Here is a 19,235-nt window from a genome sequence, read left to right as displayed (position 1 = left end):
GAGACATTTTAGATAAACACTACACATGGGGCTCCGTTTCCTGTTTCTGTACCAGTACTCCGCAGCTCCAGCAATTGTAAAGCAACCATAACCTGGCATAACCAGCAAGCAGAGCAAAGCAAAGCAGCCTGAAGCCCACTACTGAATGTGGCAGTGTGGTCAAGTAGATAGTGCACTGGACTGAGACACAGAAGATCTGGGTTCTATTTCCTGCTCTGCTACTAACCTACTATGTGGCCTTGGGCAACTCAATTCACCTCTGTGTTTCCCCATTTGTAAAATGAGGATAATGATACTGCCCTCATTGGTAAAACGTTTTGAGATCTACTGAGGAAAAATGCTAGATAAGAGTTATGTATTATTATTAATGGAGATGTATCTTACATTCAGAGAATGCATGAAATGAATTCTTATTTTCCTTGGACCAAATTCATCCCCTGATTTCAAGGGAATTACAATGCAGAGGAAATTGGCCTTTTGTTCTTTGCGCCTGGTCCGCAAGGAGACTGTAATTGTTTCTATGATCATTGTAGCCAAGTTGTGCTCTCAATTACACCAGTGTAAATCTAGAGTGATCCCACCTGAATGTAGTTAGCCCAGATACGCAACAGTAGTTGGGAGCAGTCTTCGGCCCCTGCTGTCGACAGAAAAGTGGGGGTTCATGTGTATCAGTCAGAGAAGTTTGGACCATGTGGCCAGCACTCCTCCTTCTTTTCTAGGAGAGTATCCAGGAAAGCTCATTGTTTAAGGCAGCACTCGAGCTCCACTCCATACGGATTTGCACTCTGCATGATGCTCTTCACTAACATGACAGGTTTGGGATGTTTTCCGGCGAAGCATGAGAGCCAGGTACAGATCAGCATGGCTGCAGCCGCCCCACCTCCCATGCAGTAATATGCCCAGCCAAGTCTGCAGGTTCCTGCAGAGGGAGAAAGAAGAGGGGAAATCAGGAGCCCAGTACATGCTGTTATGCAGTGTCAGTCATGAAACAGCCTGGTATTATCTCTGCATCTCCCCAGCCTAGTGGGGGAAAAGACAATGATGTTGCCTGGGGTACATGGATACACTTTTACTGAAATCGTCTTTACATCCAAGGCCCTTTGTGACCTAACCCCAGCCTACCCATTGTCTCTCAGACACTATGGAGCTGCTGACTCCTGCCAACTTTCACTTCCCACTCATTAGATTTTCAAACAAATCCCTTTGTGCTTTCTCCCATGCAGCCTCTCATACATGAGATCCCTGTAAACATCCACAAAGCCACGGCAGTGTTCCCCTCCAAATCTCGCCTTAAAGCTCTCCTCAGAAAATAAAACAAAAAACTTAGCAATGGTGTGGTCAGACCACTACCTACCATGCCAACCCATATCACCTCATTGTTTCCTTGTGCTCCCCGTCCCTCTGTATGTATCCACCACCTGTCTCTTGTCTTATATTAGAGTGTAAGCTTCTGGGAGCTGGTACCATCTTTCTGTAATTTGTTTGCCCATGATTGAGGCCCTTAGGTGCCCCCCAATATAAATAAATAATAATACATAATCTACTTGTTTATTGTCCTTCTTTTGTCCTTTCCATGGTAAGACAAATCAGGGTTGATTTCAAGTATATAGAACCTTATTCCCCACTGTGTTAGTCCAGTCCTACACTTAGTCCTAAAGTTAATATTGTTATTCATTTGTATTGAGTAGCATCTAGAGCCCACTGTGCTAGCAACTGTACACACATTTAACAGAGAAACAGCCCCTGCTCCAAAGAGTTTACAATCTAAGCAGAGAGCAGTAGATTTACACCCGTATAAAGCTGGGGTAATGCCATGGTGAATCTGGTCCCATTTTTTTCAATACATCTTTTCATTTTGTTTGTTTACTTTGTTAAAACTTTACTATTTTATACATAAATCAAATCAGTGACAGAGCTGGCACCGCTTTTCCAGTGGAAACCATGGCATCTGGTTGCCTTGAGCCAGTGAGACACCAAGGGCAAAAATCACACCAGGCATCTGGTCACTTTGAACAGGTGAGACATGCTTCAGGCAAAAGTTACACAGCAGCCAGGAGGAAAATCCAGGTCATTAACGCAGTCAGTGGAGGCCTATAGGGAACCTTCTCTTCTCAGACGCTCATGGCAGATTCGTATATATTGCTTTATGTGTGGAACTCCCTTTGGTTTCTGCATGAGTGGATAGAAAGGAGTTGCCAAGTCAAGATCTGCTACATAGAATTTTGTCCTGAAAGCAGAACAAGATCTAAGAAGAAGAAATAAATCATCCAGCTGTGGTGCTCTGAATCCAAGTTCCACTAAGCAGACAGATTGCTCTAAAGACCTCTGATAAAGTTTCCACACCTAGAGTCACTGCTTTTGTACAACACAAGAGCAGCCCTAGCAGCAAATCCCCAGCAGAAATTTCATCCAGGCTCGAACAGAAAATTAGAGTACCAGCAACTGTGAGGCAAAGTTAAGTTGCATAAAATGATGGTCAGGTGACTAATTTTCCTGTTGAGGGAGTTATGGCCTCGCCATTAGAAAGCCATCAAGACAAGCATGTATATGGCAAGATCGGCCTTGATGCAGGGGGATGAGGAGGAATAGGTGAGCCCCTGCAGCTCTTTTTTCCTATGATAGCTCACTGTAGGCCAATGTACGCTAATGCAAAGGGATGTGGTGGTGGTGAAGACAATTGTACTCATCGGGCTATCCCCAAAATGTAGTTTATTACCAGATATGGTATAGCCCATGTTCATTTTTAACGTATGTGATATTATAACATGTTATAACATTGCCTGTGATACTATAAACCTCCAGGTTCCTGCCTTAATTCCAGATTAGATAGTAATATTTATCTGTCCTTGAGTTCCCTTCACCGATCAATCAGTATCCATGAGTCCTGAGGTTGGCTAGATGCTCAGAAAGCTGGGGGGGAGGGGAGAGACAATACATGCTCCAAGGATGGAGAGAATTGATTCCATGATGCAACTGGTGGTTTTGTGCTTTACCCAGTAATACCTTGTCATAATTTCAGTAGTTACTAGAACAGTCCACTGAAAGCAACAGTAACTAACACATGGCATATTAATTCACACTAGCCCTCCACATTAGGTCTTTTGCATGCTGAGAGTAACTCATGTCCACACTGCAGTGCTGGCACCAATGTCATATTAGCGGGAGGGAATGTAGTTCATGTCGAAGGAACATCTACAGCAGGTGACAATTATACTTTAGGAAGAAAGATTTTGCAAATTATAGAGTCAACAAATCACACAAATTGGCCTTGGTTGTACATGCTGGCTGAAGTTAAATCCTTTGAAATGATGCCATGTTGCTCAGTGGACAACACTCACTCCAAGGAACCTCTTTTTCAGTCATGTACACTGCAGTACAATACGCAGAGCCCTGCCAAATTCATGGCCATGAAAAAAGCGTCACGGACCATGAAATCTGGTCTTTTGTGTGCTTTTACCCTATACTATACAGATTTTATGGGGGAGACCAGTGTTTCTCAACGTGGGGGTCCTGACCCAAAAGGGAGTTGCAGGGGGGGGTCACACGGTTATTTTGGGTGGGGTTCACAGTATTGCCACCCTTACTTCTGCACTGCCTTCAGAGCTGGGCAGCCAGAGAGCAGCAGCTGTTGGCTGGGTGCCCAACTCTAAAGGCAGCCCAGAAGGGAAGGTAGCAGTACTGCAACCTCCCCCCAACAATAAGTTTGCAAACCCCCCCTCCACCATCCAACAACTCTTTTTTGGGTGAGAACCCTACAATTACAACACGGTGAAATTTCAGATTTAAATAGCTGAAATTATGAAATGTAAGATTTTTTAAATCCCATGACCACGAAATTGATCAAAATGGACCGTGAATTTGGTAAGTCCCTAACAATAAGGTTTGACTGTGTCATGCCGTCTCGTAGTCATGAAGCCCAGCCACATGGCACACTTGGGGAAGTCGCAGTAGTCACACACACAATGCCCTAGCTTAAGACACAGATCTGAGCTGGATTATTCACTCCTCTCTAAAAAGCTGTTGGACTGGGTTGGGCGGATTGTTTTTCCCTTCATGCAGTGTGAGAGCGTTGGGGCAGGCACAGCAGAATCTGCAAAGATCCCTGAATAGGGAGGAGTGAGCATTGAACAGATCAGGCTGAAAATGAGGGACTCCACCGCATAATTCGCATCTTGCACCACATTTCAAATCCTTCAAAGTGCGGGGGAGTTCGGAACCAGGGTTTATGCCAATCTCTGATTTAAGGTCATCTGCTAAAAGACACCCCCCACCTTGCCAGCTGCCCCTCTCCTGCTGAGTAAGCATCCAGTCAGTAAAGATGGCAAATGAAAGAATTAAAAGTAATATCTCTCCTAAACTGTTGTCTTCTGCTTGTAAGCTAGGTAATATTATTATTATTATTATTGTGCAACCAAGTCAGGCCCTCTGCTGTCAGACATCCTGCACTGCCTAGCCAAAAAAAATTTAAAATCCACTACAAGGTATTATAATGCAAACACGGTGATAAAAAAAGAGCCAATGTACATCCCCATGGTTCAAAGGTCAGATGTGCAGATCTTCATGGGATTCTATGGATAATTTGCACTGATGAAAGAAAGTGCTGGCTTCTCTGCTCGAAAACAGCAAGCATTCAATAGATGTCATCCTTCTAGGCTGGATTATGTTATTGGCAAAAGCAGATCTATAATACCTTGCACATTTTTACTGTCCTTAGAGCTAGCCTCTGAACAAGGCAAGTAACATGTAGTTTGATGTTCTCTGCACTGTTATGCCAATGGTCAGCTTTTTTGATTTACTTGTTTAGCACAGGCTGGTTCAAGGAAACTGCTGCTATTTGAATATTCTTTGGGTAACTCAGGACTATGTCTAGCCCCGTTATTCTGTTGGACTTGGGCTAAATATTTCATTTATTCATTTATCTGCATTGTTTACCCAGTTTGTTCAAGGCCTGCAGGAAGGATTGCTCCCCAGAATGACTGAAGTATGTATCCTTGCATAAATACACTACAGCAAGCACAAGATTAGTTGTTTCAACGTCTCTTTCTGAATCTGATCTATGGGTCCAGCCATCCCTTTTAGCATAAAGAAGGGCACAGTGGGGAAAAAAGATGCACCAAAACAATGCAGCTCTGTAGAATATGGATCTGAGAATCGAGCCAAAGCTAAGCTAAGCAAAGCTTAGCTGTCAGAGTGGTCTGGGCTCATAAGAGGATGAGCAGAAGTCTGCTGAACGTGCTTCTGTTCTGACTGCCATTTGATGATCCAGACACGCTGTGCTGAGCAAGCACAGCAAGGGCGTGCAGCACAGAGGAGAGCTGCTGATGTGACTAGCCATGCAGGTTTCCCCAGTCGGGGCTTCAACAGGTGGTGAAATAAAGCTCAGTGACACTCCCTTGATTAGCTCTGGACAAACATGACAAATGTCCACACATATTCTTTTGCATTTTGAAATGAATTCCCCTTTAGCTGAATCCCTGCTTATCAGGAACACTCCAGCGAGTGATTTTTTTTTTGGCAGCGATGTTTATGGAGATGGTGAATTTTAAACGTTTAAAATTCATAATCACAAGTATTCACACTGGCAACTTGTTTCAAAGAGCTACATTCATCCAATCAGGGATCCAAATCACACCATGGATCCTACCAATCAAAACAGCTTGCATGTGCCCATGAACAGATCACAGAGGAATAACACATCACATAAATTATGGGTTATGAGTTATTTGCCCACCTCTAGTCAAGCTCCAACCATTAGATGAGGACACAAGACTGAATGTCAGTCCTGATGTCACATGGACATTGGCACTGAGGTGGCACTCGCACGTGATATGCAATTGTGCACACATATGTAAAGGCAGCAGATTCCCAGCCCGCTTCCCCCAAAGAACACAAACGGTAAGGAGCTACAGTGCATGCACATCTGACCAAGTCTTTACCTCACTGATGTGCTCCTGCTCCATTGCCGTGTGCGAGAGTGTGCCTGGGAACAGAACCACTTAGTAACCTCGCTCACAGCTACACAACCCTGTGCCTCCACTCGAGATAGGCAAGCGCTGCATAACCCACATCCACCCAGAGATTTGCCTCTGTGTTGTGAACAGGGGGGACGTGAGTGTATAAAACCTGCTGGAAGCAGCTTTAACCTATATACTGTGGGCACCATTGTAACACTGTGGTGGCATGTGGGAGGCATGTGAGAGAAAAGATTTTCCACCTCTTTCTGCCAGACCTTCACAGCATGTGACCCAGACATGTAAGCCCTTCTCCAGTTGTATGCCCACTCACAACTCATGGCAGGACCACAGGGGATTGGACCTGGTGTACCTCGGTGTACTTCACCTTCTGTTTACCCTAGGCCCTGTTTCCTTGATGCACATTGCACAGGTCAATTAGTCCCGGAAGTATTTTACCCTACAAGAGTGGTGGGGAGGGAAAGGAGTTGTAAGAGAAAGAGAAAAGGTTCCCACAACAAATAAGCTTTTAAGCTAAGTCGGGAAGGGTAAAAAGCTCATCTTGTTCCTCTATAATATGTATCATTGTTAATAGGCTCTCACTGAGTCACTCCATTCGAGTGTTGAGATTTGCTGTGACAGGATCACTCATAAAAGTTATTAAATCATCACTCAGAGATGGGCTTGACATTTCAATCAGAGACTTTGCTTTTATTCCAAGTTGCAAATCTCATTGGTTTGGAACGTGGCTATATTTCCTTAGATTCAGCAGTTCATTAAATTGCATTGTTAACATTAAGCAAACTAAGCCACTGAGTGGTATTTTAATCTCTCTCTCATCTCTGTTTTTTTTATAAAAGGCCTTATCACCATGGTATCTAAGCACCAGACAGAATCAAGGAGTGAAAGCACAAACCACAGAAGTGTTTTCTTCTATCCCTTCTACCCTGCTCTGCCCAGCAAGTAGTATATTCGTGTTCCCACGGGATTGAATTGAGATGAAAAGAAAGCCCAGGTAAAACCATCAAACTTTGCCCTCAGACCAAGCCCCAACCACCTGAAGTGCCTCTGATACTTGACAGTCAATCTCTGGGTGTATCCAACTGCAACCTCCCTTCCAACTATGCTAGAAACCACCTTGTACAAAACATTTTGCTGGCATCTGACAGATAGAGTGAGCATGTGCAAAGAGCCCATATATGTCTTGGGATGGGGACCCATGGGGACCCAAGACTTAAAGGTAAATTAAAATACTTTTGTAACAAAAAAATGAATAAAATGCTGTTCCAAAAACAAGTCTGAGACCCTAGATTGTTACTAAGATTCATTAGTCATTCAACTACCGCAGTGATGGGTGTGGTATAGGGATAGATGGATATGTAGGTTTAAAACTAGAGTGGTTGGAAATCTTCCATCAACTTTTTTTTTTTTTTTGAAAATTTCCAGTTTCCGGAAAAATTTCTGTTTTGCCAAAAAAAATCCCATTAGGAAAATCATCATGAAATATTTGTTTCTGATCAGGGGGATCCAAATTAAAACATTTTGGTGGGTTGAACTGAATTGAAACACTTCATTTCCAGTCAGTTCAACATTAACATGTCCATCTGAGCTGCCACTGAGCCTCATGGAAGTTATAGTTCCGCTGTCACATGCCCCAGGCATCGCTCACAAGAAATTCTGAGAATTCCTATTTTTGACCAGCTATACCTAAAACATCACAATTAAAATATTTTAAAGGCAATGTTAAAAGTTTATTTATATGTTGGGACCCTGAATTCAGGCACTCTGGGTTCTGTGCATTTCCCACAGCATGTGATAAAATCATACGCGCCTGAGACCTTATCCAAAGCCTATTAAAGTGAATGGGCCACTTTCCGTTGATCTCAATAAGCTTTGGATCAAGGTCCTAAACAGATCACCTATGGTGATTTCCTTAAATGGATTTAGGTGCTGCATTAGTGACATCAGCAGGCCTGCAGCGGAAGTACAAAACACAAGTCTTGGCAGGTAGATAAAGTAGGAATGCATTTTGAAATATTTTGTGTTACAATATATTTACAATAATTGCAATGTTAGGTCTACACACACACATTCTGTTAAGGACTTAAGATTTTAGATAGTTTTCCATTTAAAAAAAAAAAAAAAAGCCTTAAATGCTAATATTTTAAAGGTGAGAGGTGGGACAGAGACAGTGGGCAGAGGAAGTATGGCCTCTGGGTAAAGCACTGGACTGGGCCTCAGAAGAGTTGAATTCAGTTCTCATCCCTTTTGTAGTCTTCTTGCAGGACCGTGCATCTAGCTGCAGTTGTAATGTTTTTTGATTTCAGGTATCTAATCAACGAGTGGATGGGCACCCCAAAAACATGGCTCTGGATCTGGTGGTTGGTGAACCACACAATCTCTGTAAAGCTCTAATACAACCCTTGCTTTGGCACAGCAGTTGCTGTGTGCTGTGCAATAATGTTTTCCTAATATTGGGTACTCCTGGGGAAATTCTGTGCCACTGCACATGTGCAAAAATTCATGTCCGGTGCAGAATTTTTTCTTTCTGTGCAGAAAATACATTTTGCTGGAGAAGTGCCTTTCGCCCACCAGAGGCTGCTGTGGTGCTAGAACAGACAGCAACAGCTGACCAGCAGTAACAGTCGGCAACTGGCTGCGTTCATCACGCACCCTGCCCATAAAGCCAGGTTAGGAGGCACAGGATATGGGGGGAAGACAGAGCAGGGGAAAACAGAGGGCTGCTGAGGAGTCATAGACTGGTGTTCAGAAGCGCTAGTGGGGGGACAGACTGGGGTGGGAGCTCAAGAGCTAGTGGGGTGACAGCATTGAGCCAGGGACTGAATGGGAGGGGGCTTTAGGACCACATGGGGATGGAGGGTAGGGGGCTGCAGGGCCACATGGGGACGGGGGGTAGGAGGTGCAGGGACACACAGGGATGGGAGGACAGAATGGGAGAGGCTAGGGGTCAGTCGGGGTCATATGGGGGAGGTGCCCCAACTCCCTAACAATCCCTCCCCCACCTCCCAAAAAAACTGTTCCAAGCTTCTACTCACACCCAATAACCCTCTAGGTCAGTGGTTCACAAACTTTAACAACCTGTGAACCCCTTTCACTGAAATGTCAATTCTCATGAACCCCCTCCTAAAAATGAATATTTCCAGGGATTTTCTCCTTTACCTAAATATAAATTATAAAAGCGTTGATCTTGCAAATATAAAATTTGTTTTTATGACATGCTTATTACACACTATTTATTATTAATTATTTATCATTACAGTATTTTTATTACATTATGAAAACGGCAACACTCTTCCAAGATCTCACTTTCGTAGCTTGTATCACTTTGAATAAGCCTGTTATAAGACAAGGCTCCTCTGTTTCATCAAGGAATATCAGATGTGCAATAGCATGAAGGTATTTAAGAAGCCAACTCAGAGTTCCTCCAAAACAAGCATTCAGGTCTTTAGCAGTCCAGGCAAACAATGCACATTACAACAAAGCTTAAACTTGTTCTTCATCATAATTTTAAAAACAATACTAGCTGCCTATTTAATTTTAAAAATAGCAACACATATCCACCTCCCTTTCCATTTGTTATAAGGAGTCTTGAAGTTTAAATCTCCTCAGTGTGATAGATATGCTTACTTTGATCTTCTTAGCTTTTGGAGGTCCAGGGGCTCCAGGCTGCGGGCCCTGCACTTCCCGGAGTCCCTAGGGACAGCTCTGTCTGCCATTAGGGAATTTTTTCCCAAGAACCCCCTGTAACATTTCATGAACCCCAGTTTGGGAACTACTGCTCTAGGTTCACTCCCAGACCCTTTCCCTCTCCCTCAGCTCCTCCGTTACCTCTGACTCCCCCAAGCCTTTGCACTACTTCTGAGGGGTGCAGGAAATACGTTTCTGTACTGTAGTTTAAATTAATTCCTCAAAATTCTGTATTAATAGCCTACTAAGGAATTTGTCAGAAAAAAAATTTCCTGGATCTTTTTTTTTTGTTTGTATTATTATAGACATACTTACTGACAGGTATTTTGAAATAAATTACCAAAATAATTGAAACTGGTATAATTACACTGTGTTGTTTTGACAAATAAAATATGCAAAATGTTGCAGAATTTTAAACTATTGTGTGCAGAATTTTTAATTTTTTAGTGCAGAATTCACCTAGGAGTAATTGGGCCAGAGTCACCCATTGTAGTGTACAGCAATTGAGCAGGACCCTTTAAATAGTTTGGGTGCCCTCTAGTGGGCTTCCCTGTCTTCTATTGCAGAAGCCACCAGAGCCTAACAGAGTAGTAATTTACACGCGATGCAAGGCATTTTATGTATGCTAACAGGCTTGTCTACACTGGCTGCCATGGCAGCGCTCTAAAAAAACCACCTCCACGAGGGGCATGGCTCCCAGTGCTGGTGCACTGTCTGCCAGGGCACTTTACAGGGCTGAAATTTGCTGCACTCAGGCGGGTGTTTTTTCACACCCCTGAGCAAGAAAGTTGCAGCACTGTAAAGTGCCAGTGTAGACACGCTCTACGTTGAGCCAAATTAATCTATGTCCTTTGATAGAGTTACATCTGGGAGGAGAAGCCTTGTTTGTTAGAACTGCACAGTCACTCCATCTGCTGGGAAAAGCTTCCTTCTTACCAGACCTACGTCAGTGTTAGCCTGGTCCCAAGCCAGACCTTATTCTAAAGCATTTCCATAATGCTGTGCAGCTGGGTTTGGTATTCAGGTGATTCAGCTCGTCTCAAGGCAGCTCCCTTCAGAGCTGAGAGTTCTGATTTCATGACACAACACACAAATACGTTTTGCATTAGCAGTAGCAGCGGGGCTCAACGGAAGCTGAAGGTCCCATCTGTTCAGAAAAGTGACTGCTGAATACGTGCCTCAGTGTGTGCTGAAGTGTAAACATATTTTTCGATGCAGCCAAGCTAAATGATGGTAGGGTTAAGGAAGCTCTCCCCAGACAGCACTCAAGTACTAGTAATTCTAAAATGAAAAGCCAATGGCCTTGAGAGGAGTGACTGCCAGAAAGCACAGCAGAATGGCAATCAATGGGTGAGGGCAGGGGGGACCAGTGTACAGTGATTGTCTCTGTCTAGCCAAGTGCTTGGAATGTGCCTAACAGGAAAGTCTCCTTCCCTCCTCTCCCCAGAGAATGGAGTGTAAGTCAGTGGGAGAGCTGGATAAAAAGATGAAAGGGGAAGTTTTAGAAAGGTTTGAAGTTTTCAAAAGGAACTAAAAAGTTGGGGATTTGGCTCAATATTCACCTTCCCCCACCCTCCTTTGTTCTTTTCCATTTCCATTTTGCTGTTGAAAAAGGGAGAGCGACAGGAAAAAGAGAAAAACCCCAATATTGTTTGTTTTTGAACAAAAGGCCGTTTTTCAAGTAAATCATTTCAAGTATCCTGTCTTCAGCAATCATAATACGTAACACTTCAGAGGAAGATGAAAGATGCATCAAGTGAATGGTGTATGTGTGTATATGGAAGATGAGCAGATGGTACTTCTTTGGGATTCAATCTACACTCAGTCATCTGACACCCTGAAGCATGAAACATGATCCCTTTATTTTCATATCTTGTAGTCTACAAATGCTGTTAAAGGACATTAATTATCCATCTCATTACTGAAATCTACAGCACTGCCTTAATGTAAATCATCCTACCTGTCTCACTTCCACTCCAGACGGGATTGCTTTGTTTTTGTTTTGTAATTAAATGCTCTGTAATTGTATAATATGCTTTGAGGCTCATGGAAGGTGCTATATAACCAGTAAGAACAACATGCTGCTATGAAACAGGGAGAATAGCTAGAAATACATTGGACTAACTAACTAGTAGGATTACTTGAAAAATTTCCATCAAAACTGTTTTTGACAGAAAATTGGGTGAAACTTTTCATGTAAAGTGTCTGCTTTCCACTGAAAATTTCAACTTTTCATGGAAAAAATGAACATCCAAAAGCCAAAAACTTTCTTCCAAAAACTGAAAATGTTGCTTTGGAAATGTTGATGCAGTGCCTTCTGGGTTACCGGCTGGACTACACTACCCATGATGCACCAGGGTGACTCAGCAAGAGCATGGTACCATGGTGCATCATGGTAGATACAGTCTGGCCAAGGAGGCCAGTCTATAGAGAAGAATGAGGGTATGAGAAATCCAAACTACAATTCTCATGCACCATAGCAGCATTTTCAAATTTTAAAAAAGTCAATTTCCATCTGAATTTATTTGGTTTTCAATTTTTTGCTAAAATGTCAAAAAATTATGTGAAGAAAAAACCCATTTTCTAATCAGCTCTGCTAACCAGCAGACACACTGCAAGAAAACAAGGCACAATCAATATCAATTTGTTAGATTTGGCACTTTAATGTGATTAGACATACAGCCGAATCTCAAAGATACGAACACCAGCATTACGTACTGACCGGTCAACTGGACACCATGTGAAACTGGAAGTATCCAATCAGGCAGCACCAGAAACAAAAATTTTAAAAAAGCAAATACTGTACTGTGCCTGTATTGCGTCTTAAAGGGAGGCAGATCTGGGCTGCCTGTTCCCACCGCTACCCTGTCCCAACCCTCATGTGCTGGGCACACTTACAGCTAGGAGTTGAAGAGACTGAGATTGCAAGGCAGGAGCAGCACTGGGGTCTACACTTCTTTCCTGTAAGCCATGAGTGCTGTTTTCACCCCCACTTCCCCTGGCCGGCGGGGGGGGGTGCTGTTTTCACTACCACCACCTCCCACCAGGAGGGGGACTCGCTGTTTTCATCCCCACCCACCGTAGCCAGGTGGGGGACAAGTTTGCCCTGCCTGGGAAAGAAGCTGCCTGAAAGAAGCTGCCTCGCTGCCTCTGGAACCTGGTCCAGAGCATGAACTGCTGGAGCCGGAGCCGTATTTCATTCAAAATTACAAACATTTCGGAGTTACGGACAACCTCCATTCCCGAGGTGTCCGTAACTGAGGTTCTGAGGTTCTACTGTAGATGTCTGCATTCAGCAAGGCTCATATGTGAAAGAGACAATCCACCAGGCAGAAGAAAACCCTGGCTTCTCCTATTCTCCATTTCCTAGAGACAGCAAAATAAATTACTCTGTAGTCTTTGATCCTGCGGGAAAGGGTTTTGAGAGCCCTTTGAATATCCACAGACTTGTTGGATAGATGAGAACTGATGGTCAGGAACACTCAGAGGCCGATTAGGACAAAGTGGAACCCAGAATAAATACCTCCTGACTCACTCACCAAACGAGATCAACACCTCCATCCAAAATACGATGCTGATCGAGGCAGCTCCTTCCCCATCTCCTGCTTGCTTGTCACAAAGAGAAGGTCTCTCTAGTGCCTTCCTACTAAGGTAGGCAAATCACCTCTGGATCCTTTCACAAGTAAAGTACTTCATGTTCACCACTCTGGGACTGATCACAAGTAGAGATGGTCTACTCAGCAGCAAGGCTGATCAATTCACAATGGGAGGTATCACACAGAGCACAGTGGATCGTTGGAGCCCAGTGCTTCATGTTGCCAAATTTGAAGGCCATAGATCCTATTGCTCCAAGGAATTCACTTTTAGGAGTAATGTTTTTAACATATCTTTGTTTGAAATTACGCATGCTGCACTGTACCACACTTCAGTTTTACTTATCCTTCTAGCAAAGCAAACAGCTCTCGAAGTACTACTAAAATAGCCATGAATTGCCACTAAAACAAGGGGGGAACAGCTTGTGTGTGCACAGGACATTCCATATTCCATCAGGGAACAATTGATCTCAGCCAGATGTAAACAGACCTGTTCCCCTTGAAGGAACTCTGCATGTACCAACAGACCCTCCAACTATTTATTCTCTTAAGACACACGTGCCAGCAGAAGGTATATGGTATAAATTGTGAAGTGGCAACTACTGGAGTTACTAAACTACAATGAAACAGACGGATGATCCAGAAGCACATTCATGAAGGGGGCGTTTTTTCAGATTTTACTAGGCTTTCAAGCTTGATATAGTCTGAGAAAAGCAGCCTGGTAGCCCCTTAAAAAGCTAGGGTGCTAGGAAAGAGCAATGAGAACCTGGAACTCTCATCAGACTCTGTCTTCACTAAGAAAATTCATAATTACTTTGCTCTCCTGGTAGCAGCAATGGCGGATAGCAGTAGTATAGAGTATGTAGTTTTACCATCCTTCATCTAACCATTACCAGAGCTGGTTTTCACACAGCTGTCTTTTTTCATCTTCAGAGCCATTTGCCCTTCCTTTGACAATAAAAATCCAAAGTAGAAACCAGCTGCAAGGAAAGAAAGGGGAAAAAAGCAGGATGAGTGTAAAAATGCTGCAAGATTAAGAGACAGGAAGGTCTGGAGCAGCTGATTAAATGGTTTGGCTATACTGACATCTAGAGTTTATTTAGGGTACAGTCAGGTGTAGAGTAACATGTTCCTTGTTCCTTCCGAACTGAGGAAGTGTGTGTTAGTAAAGCATTGAGTCCCCCAGCAACTGTGGATGCATACATGAGAGATGTCCCATATTCCAGTGGTTCTCAACCAGAGATCTGGGGCCCTCAAGAGGGCCTCAAGAAAGTTTCAGGGGGGCTCCAAGCAGGGCCAGCATTAGACTCACTGGGGCCCAGGACAGAAAGCTGAAGCCCAGGTCCCTGAACCCCACCACCCCAGGGCTGAAGCTGAAGCCTAAGCAGTGTAGCTTTGTGGGGGCCCCTCTGGCATGGGGCCCCAGGCAATTGCCCTGCTTGCTACCACCTAACACCAGCCCTGGCCTCTATATGTAGAAAACCACTAATTGTGGAACAGGTGCGCTGTGGCGTTGGGGGGGGCCTCCGAAAGAAAAAGGTTGAGAACCTCTTTCAGATATGAAGTATACGACAGGCCCCTCACTCAGGGCTACAGCTTTAGTCCGATTTCTCTATGAATGTACTTTTTGTTAACGTTGGGAAAGCAGCCTGGAGCAGGGCCATCCTTAGGATTTATGGGGCCCTATGCAGTATTATTAAACGGGTGCCCCTGTGCCCGACGGCAGCCCGGGCTTGCAGCACAGGTGGAGGGACAAGGCAGAAAAGGATACCAAGCCGCCCCACCTGTCTCATGGTGGCAGAGTGTCTCATGGCACCCCACCTGTCTCATGGTGGCAGAGTTCCCCCAGAGACCCCCGTACCCTCTCCCTCACGCAGAATGTGCGGCACCAACGCATTCAGCTCTGTGAAGACGGCCCCGTGCCTAAGGAGACTGCAGCACGCACTGGGTGTGCGGGAGCCGACCCGCTCTTACCTGCTGTCAGGGGCAGTGGGTAAGGCACAGCTTGGGGAGGCTAGCCCTCTAGCCCACCTGTGGCTCTGCCCATACTCCACCCCCACTCTGCTCAGGCCCTGCCCTCTCCTCCCTCCCTGATCACCCCGTTCCAGCCAAATCACTGAACCCAAATGAAGCAAATGACATTTGAAAAAAAAAACACTCTTCTGCAATTTCTTTCTAAAGAAAATGGAGCATGTTTTCCACTGCATGCCAGAAGGTGAAGACTGGACATACAGAAGGGACCTAATTAAAGCACTAAATTTGGGAATAAAAAACGTCACTCACAGGCTTTTTGATATGCCCTGAAGTTTGTCAGAGATTTATTTGCAAAAACTTTGTAGTAAGGGCAAGTCAGCTGTCCTGCTGAATACAACATTAAATATTATGGAATACATGATGCAGCTCTTCTCTGTTTTACATTTTCTTAATCAGTATTTCTAAGCTGATTTGATATTTTAAATGTAGTCTTAAGCCTTCATAAAGTAATCAATCCAGATTACTACATATTTAACTCACTGAAACAAAGACATTATTTTAAATTAACCAGTCATAGAGGTTTAGCGTGTTCATAACAATATTCATTGTACTGATTTTGCTAGAGGGTTCTCTTAAAACTAGTTCATCAAATAGTCAGAAATAAAGAAAGAGAAACTCATTTGTCCAGCTATCTGGCAGGAAAGGGATGTTGTGCTAATAGGTCTGGCAGGCTTTTTCACTTTTAAGTTACTAGATCCCCTCCGGAGTAAAAGTCACCAGGCTGCAGCAGCCAGTTGTGGGAGCCTGCAGGAAGGGTCAGAACAGAGATAGGAAGAGGCGGCAGGGTGGACACTAAAACCCAGGGGTGCCCCAAATTTTCGTGACGCGGCTGCGTATGCTGCATATGCCTAAGAATGGCCCTGGCCTGGAGACAGCCTTGAAGACTGACATGGTCCAAGAGGCAATGCATACGTATGAGCAATGCAAGCTTTCCACATTGCAAGACCATCCTCAGGTCTAAACCTCTGTGCATCATTCTGAGTCCTCCCTGACAAAGCTTATTCCAAAATCTGTTCACTCCTTTTACTTTATAATAATACACTTGAGGTTTTTCCCCAGTGTCATCACCCAGCCTCTGAAGAGAGATTCCCAATGAATGATGCCACTTATCTGTCTGAGGTTACAGATAGTGTGACAAAGTTTCTCCTCTACCTTGGTGGTCTTGAGCTTATTGGCGGATTTGCTCACCTTGGAGCTTCACAGCAGCCCTCAGTTTGGCCATTTTCGTGAATCCACAGTTCAGGTCAACTCCTCGTGTGTCTGACCAGGAGTTGGGAGGTTTGGGGGGAACCCGGGCCCGCCCTCTACTCTGGGTTCCAGCCCAGGGCGCTCTGGATGCCGCTGTCTAGAGTGCCTCCTGGAACAGCTGTGCAACAGCTACAACTTCCTGGGCTACTTCCCCATGGCCTCCTCCCAACACCTTCTTTATCCTCACTATAGGACCTTCCTCCTGGTGTCTGATAATGCTTGTACTCCTCAGTCCTCCAACAGTATGCGTTCTCACTCTCAGCTCCTAGCACCTCTTACTCCCAGCTCCTTACATGCACACCACAAACTGAAGTGAGCTCCTTTTTAAACCCAGGTGCTCTGATTAGCCTGCCTTAATTGATTCTAGCAGCTTCTTGATTGGCTGCAGGTGTTCTAATCAGCCTGTCTGTCTTAATTATCTCCAAAAGGTTCCTGATTGTTCTAAAACCTTCCCAGACCCAGGGAAAAGGGACCTACTTAACCTGGGGCTAATATATCTGCCTTCTATTACTCTCCTGTAGCCATCCGGCCCAACCCTGTCACAATAGGGAGACAACTCCTGGAGTAGTCCAGTGGCTAGAACTAGCAGATTCATCCCTACACTGATGCAGGCACAGAGGGGAGGCAGACTGCACCACCACTATTTAGATGCTGTAGGGACTGGTGGAGTCCCTGGTGCAGACCAGGGCAGCCCTCAGGCCTGCCAGAACTTGTAACCCTTGCAATGGGCAGTATGGGCCACTGCAGAAGGTGGGTGCAGAATCAATGAGATACAGCTCCACCCTGCCACAACTCTCACTACTATTTGCCTCCTTCCCTGCCAACTCACCTCTGCTTCACCCCACTCCTCTCCCATCCTAGCACAGAATGCCCCTGCATGATGTTGCATGATTGAATATGATCATTTATATTGATATTATGACTGTTATACAATTGCAACAACTCCTGTACAAAGTATATACCATGTAAGGTATCAATGGAAAAGTTATGATTTGCTACCTATGATAATCTGGTTTTTAGGCATGTATCATCTTTGTATCTGAAGTTATGAATATTGGCTACATTTTTATCTCAAATGTAAAAAGAAAAGGAGTACTTGTGGCACCTTAGAGACTAACAAATTTATTAGAGCATAAGCTTTCGTGAGCTACAGCTCACTTCATCGGATGCATTTGGTGGAAAAAACAGAGGGGCGATTGATATATACACACAGAGAACATGAAACAATGGGTTTATCATACACTGTAAGGAGAGTGATCGCTTAAGATAAGCCATCACCAGCAGCGGGGGGGGGGGGGGAAGGAGGAAAACCTTTCATGGTGACAAGCAAGGTAGGCTATTTCCAGCAGTTAACAAGAATATCTGAGGAACAGTGGGGGGTGGGGTGGGGTGGGGGGGAGAAATAACATGGGGAAATAGGTTTCAGAGTAGCAGCCGTGTTAGTCTGTATTCGCAAAAAGAAAAGGAGTACTTGTGGCACCTTAGAGACTAACAAATTTATTAGAGCATAAGCTTTCGTGAGCTACAGCTCACTTCATCGATGAAGTGAGCTGTAGCTCACGAAAGCTTATGCTCTAATAAATTTGTTAGTCTCTAAGGTGCCACAAGTACTCCTTTTCTTCATGGGGAAATAGTTTTACTTTGTGTAATGACTCATCCATTCCCAGTCTCTAGTCAAGCCTAAATTAATTGTATCCAGTTTGCAAATTAATTCCAATTCAGCAGTCTCTCGTTGGAGTCTGTTTCTGAAGCTTTTTTGTTGAAGGATAGCCACTCTTAGGTCTGTTGTGTGGAATGTTGGTGTAGAGGGCTTCTACATCCATAGTGGCTAGGATGGTGTTGTTAGGAAGATCACCAATGGACTGTAGTTTCCTCAGGAAGTCAGTGGTGTCTCGAAGATAGCTGGGAGTGCTGGTAACGTAGGGCCTGAGGAGGGAGTCTACATAGACAGACAATCCTGCTGTCAGGGTGCCAATGCCTGAGATGATGGGGCATCCAGGATTTCCAGGTTTATGGATCTTGGGTAGCAGATAGACTACCCCAGGTCGGGGTTCTAGGGGTGTGTCTGTGCGGATTTGTTCTTGTGCTTTTTCAGGGAGTTTCTTGAGCAAATGCTGTAGTTTCTTTTGGTAATTCTCAGTGGGATCAGAGGGTAATGGCTTGTAGAAAGTGGTGGTGGAGAGCTGCCTAGTAGCCTCTTCTTCATACTCCGACCTATTCATGATGACGACAGCACCTCCTTTGTCAGCCTTTTTGATTATGATGTCAGAGTTGTTTCTGAGGCTGTGGATGGCGTTGTGTTCTGCATGGCTGAGGTTATGGGGCAAGCGATGCTGCTTTTCCACAATTTCAGCTCGTGCACGTCGGCGGAAGCACTCTATGTAGAAGTCCAGGCTGCTGTTTCGACCTTCAGGAGGAGTCCGCCCAGAATTCTTCTTTTTGTAGTGTTGGTAGGAAGGTCTCTGTGGGTTAATATGTTGGTCAGAGGTGTGTTGGAAATATTCCTTGAGTCGGAGACGTCGAAAATAGGATTCTAGGTCACCACAGAACTGTATCATGTTCTTGGGGGTGGAGGGGCAAAAGGAGAGGCCCCGAGATAGGACAGATTCTTCTGCTGGGCTAAGAATATAGTTGGATAGATTAACAATATTGCTGGGTGGCTTACGGGAACCACTGTTGTGGCCCCTTGTGGCATGTATTA

At 44.5% G+C, this 19,235-nt stretch overlaps 1 protein-coding gene across 1 annotated transcript in view; it reads right to left on the bottom strand.

Annotated features, from left to right (window-relative positions):
* Positions 1–376: 376 nt before the first annotated feature.
* LHFPL1 (LHFPL tetraspan subfamily member 1) overlaps positions 377–19,235 on the bottom strand; it is an 88,306-nt gene continuing 69,447 nt past the window's right edge. Inside the window, exon 5 of the mRNA XM_038417696.2 lies at positions 377–919. Within this exon, the coding sequence (XP_038273624.1) occupies positions 738–919 (182 nt within the window). The 3' untranslated portion in view covers positions 377–737. The remainder of the gene's footprint in view (positions 920–19,235) is intronic.

This window comes from Dermochelys coriacea, chromosome 9 (genome assembly GCF_009764565.3).
Source record: "Dermochelys coriacea isolate rDerCor1 chromosome 9, rDerCor1.pri.v4, whole genome shotgun sequence".
In the NCBI taxonomy this organism is placed as follows: Eukaryota; Metazoa; Chordata; order Testudines; family Dermochelyidae; genus Dermochelys; species Dermochelys coriacea.
The sequence above is the reverse complement of the archived record's forward strand: the minus strand, read 5'-3'. Positions and strand labels throughout refer to the sequence as shown.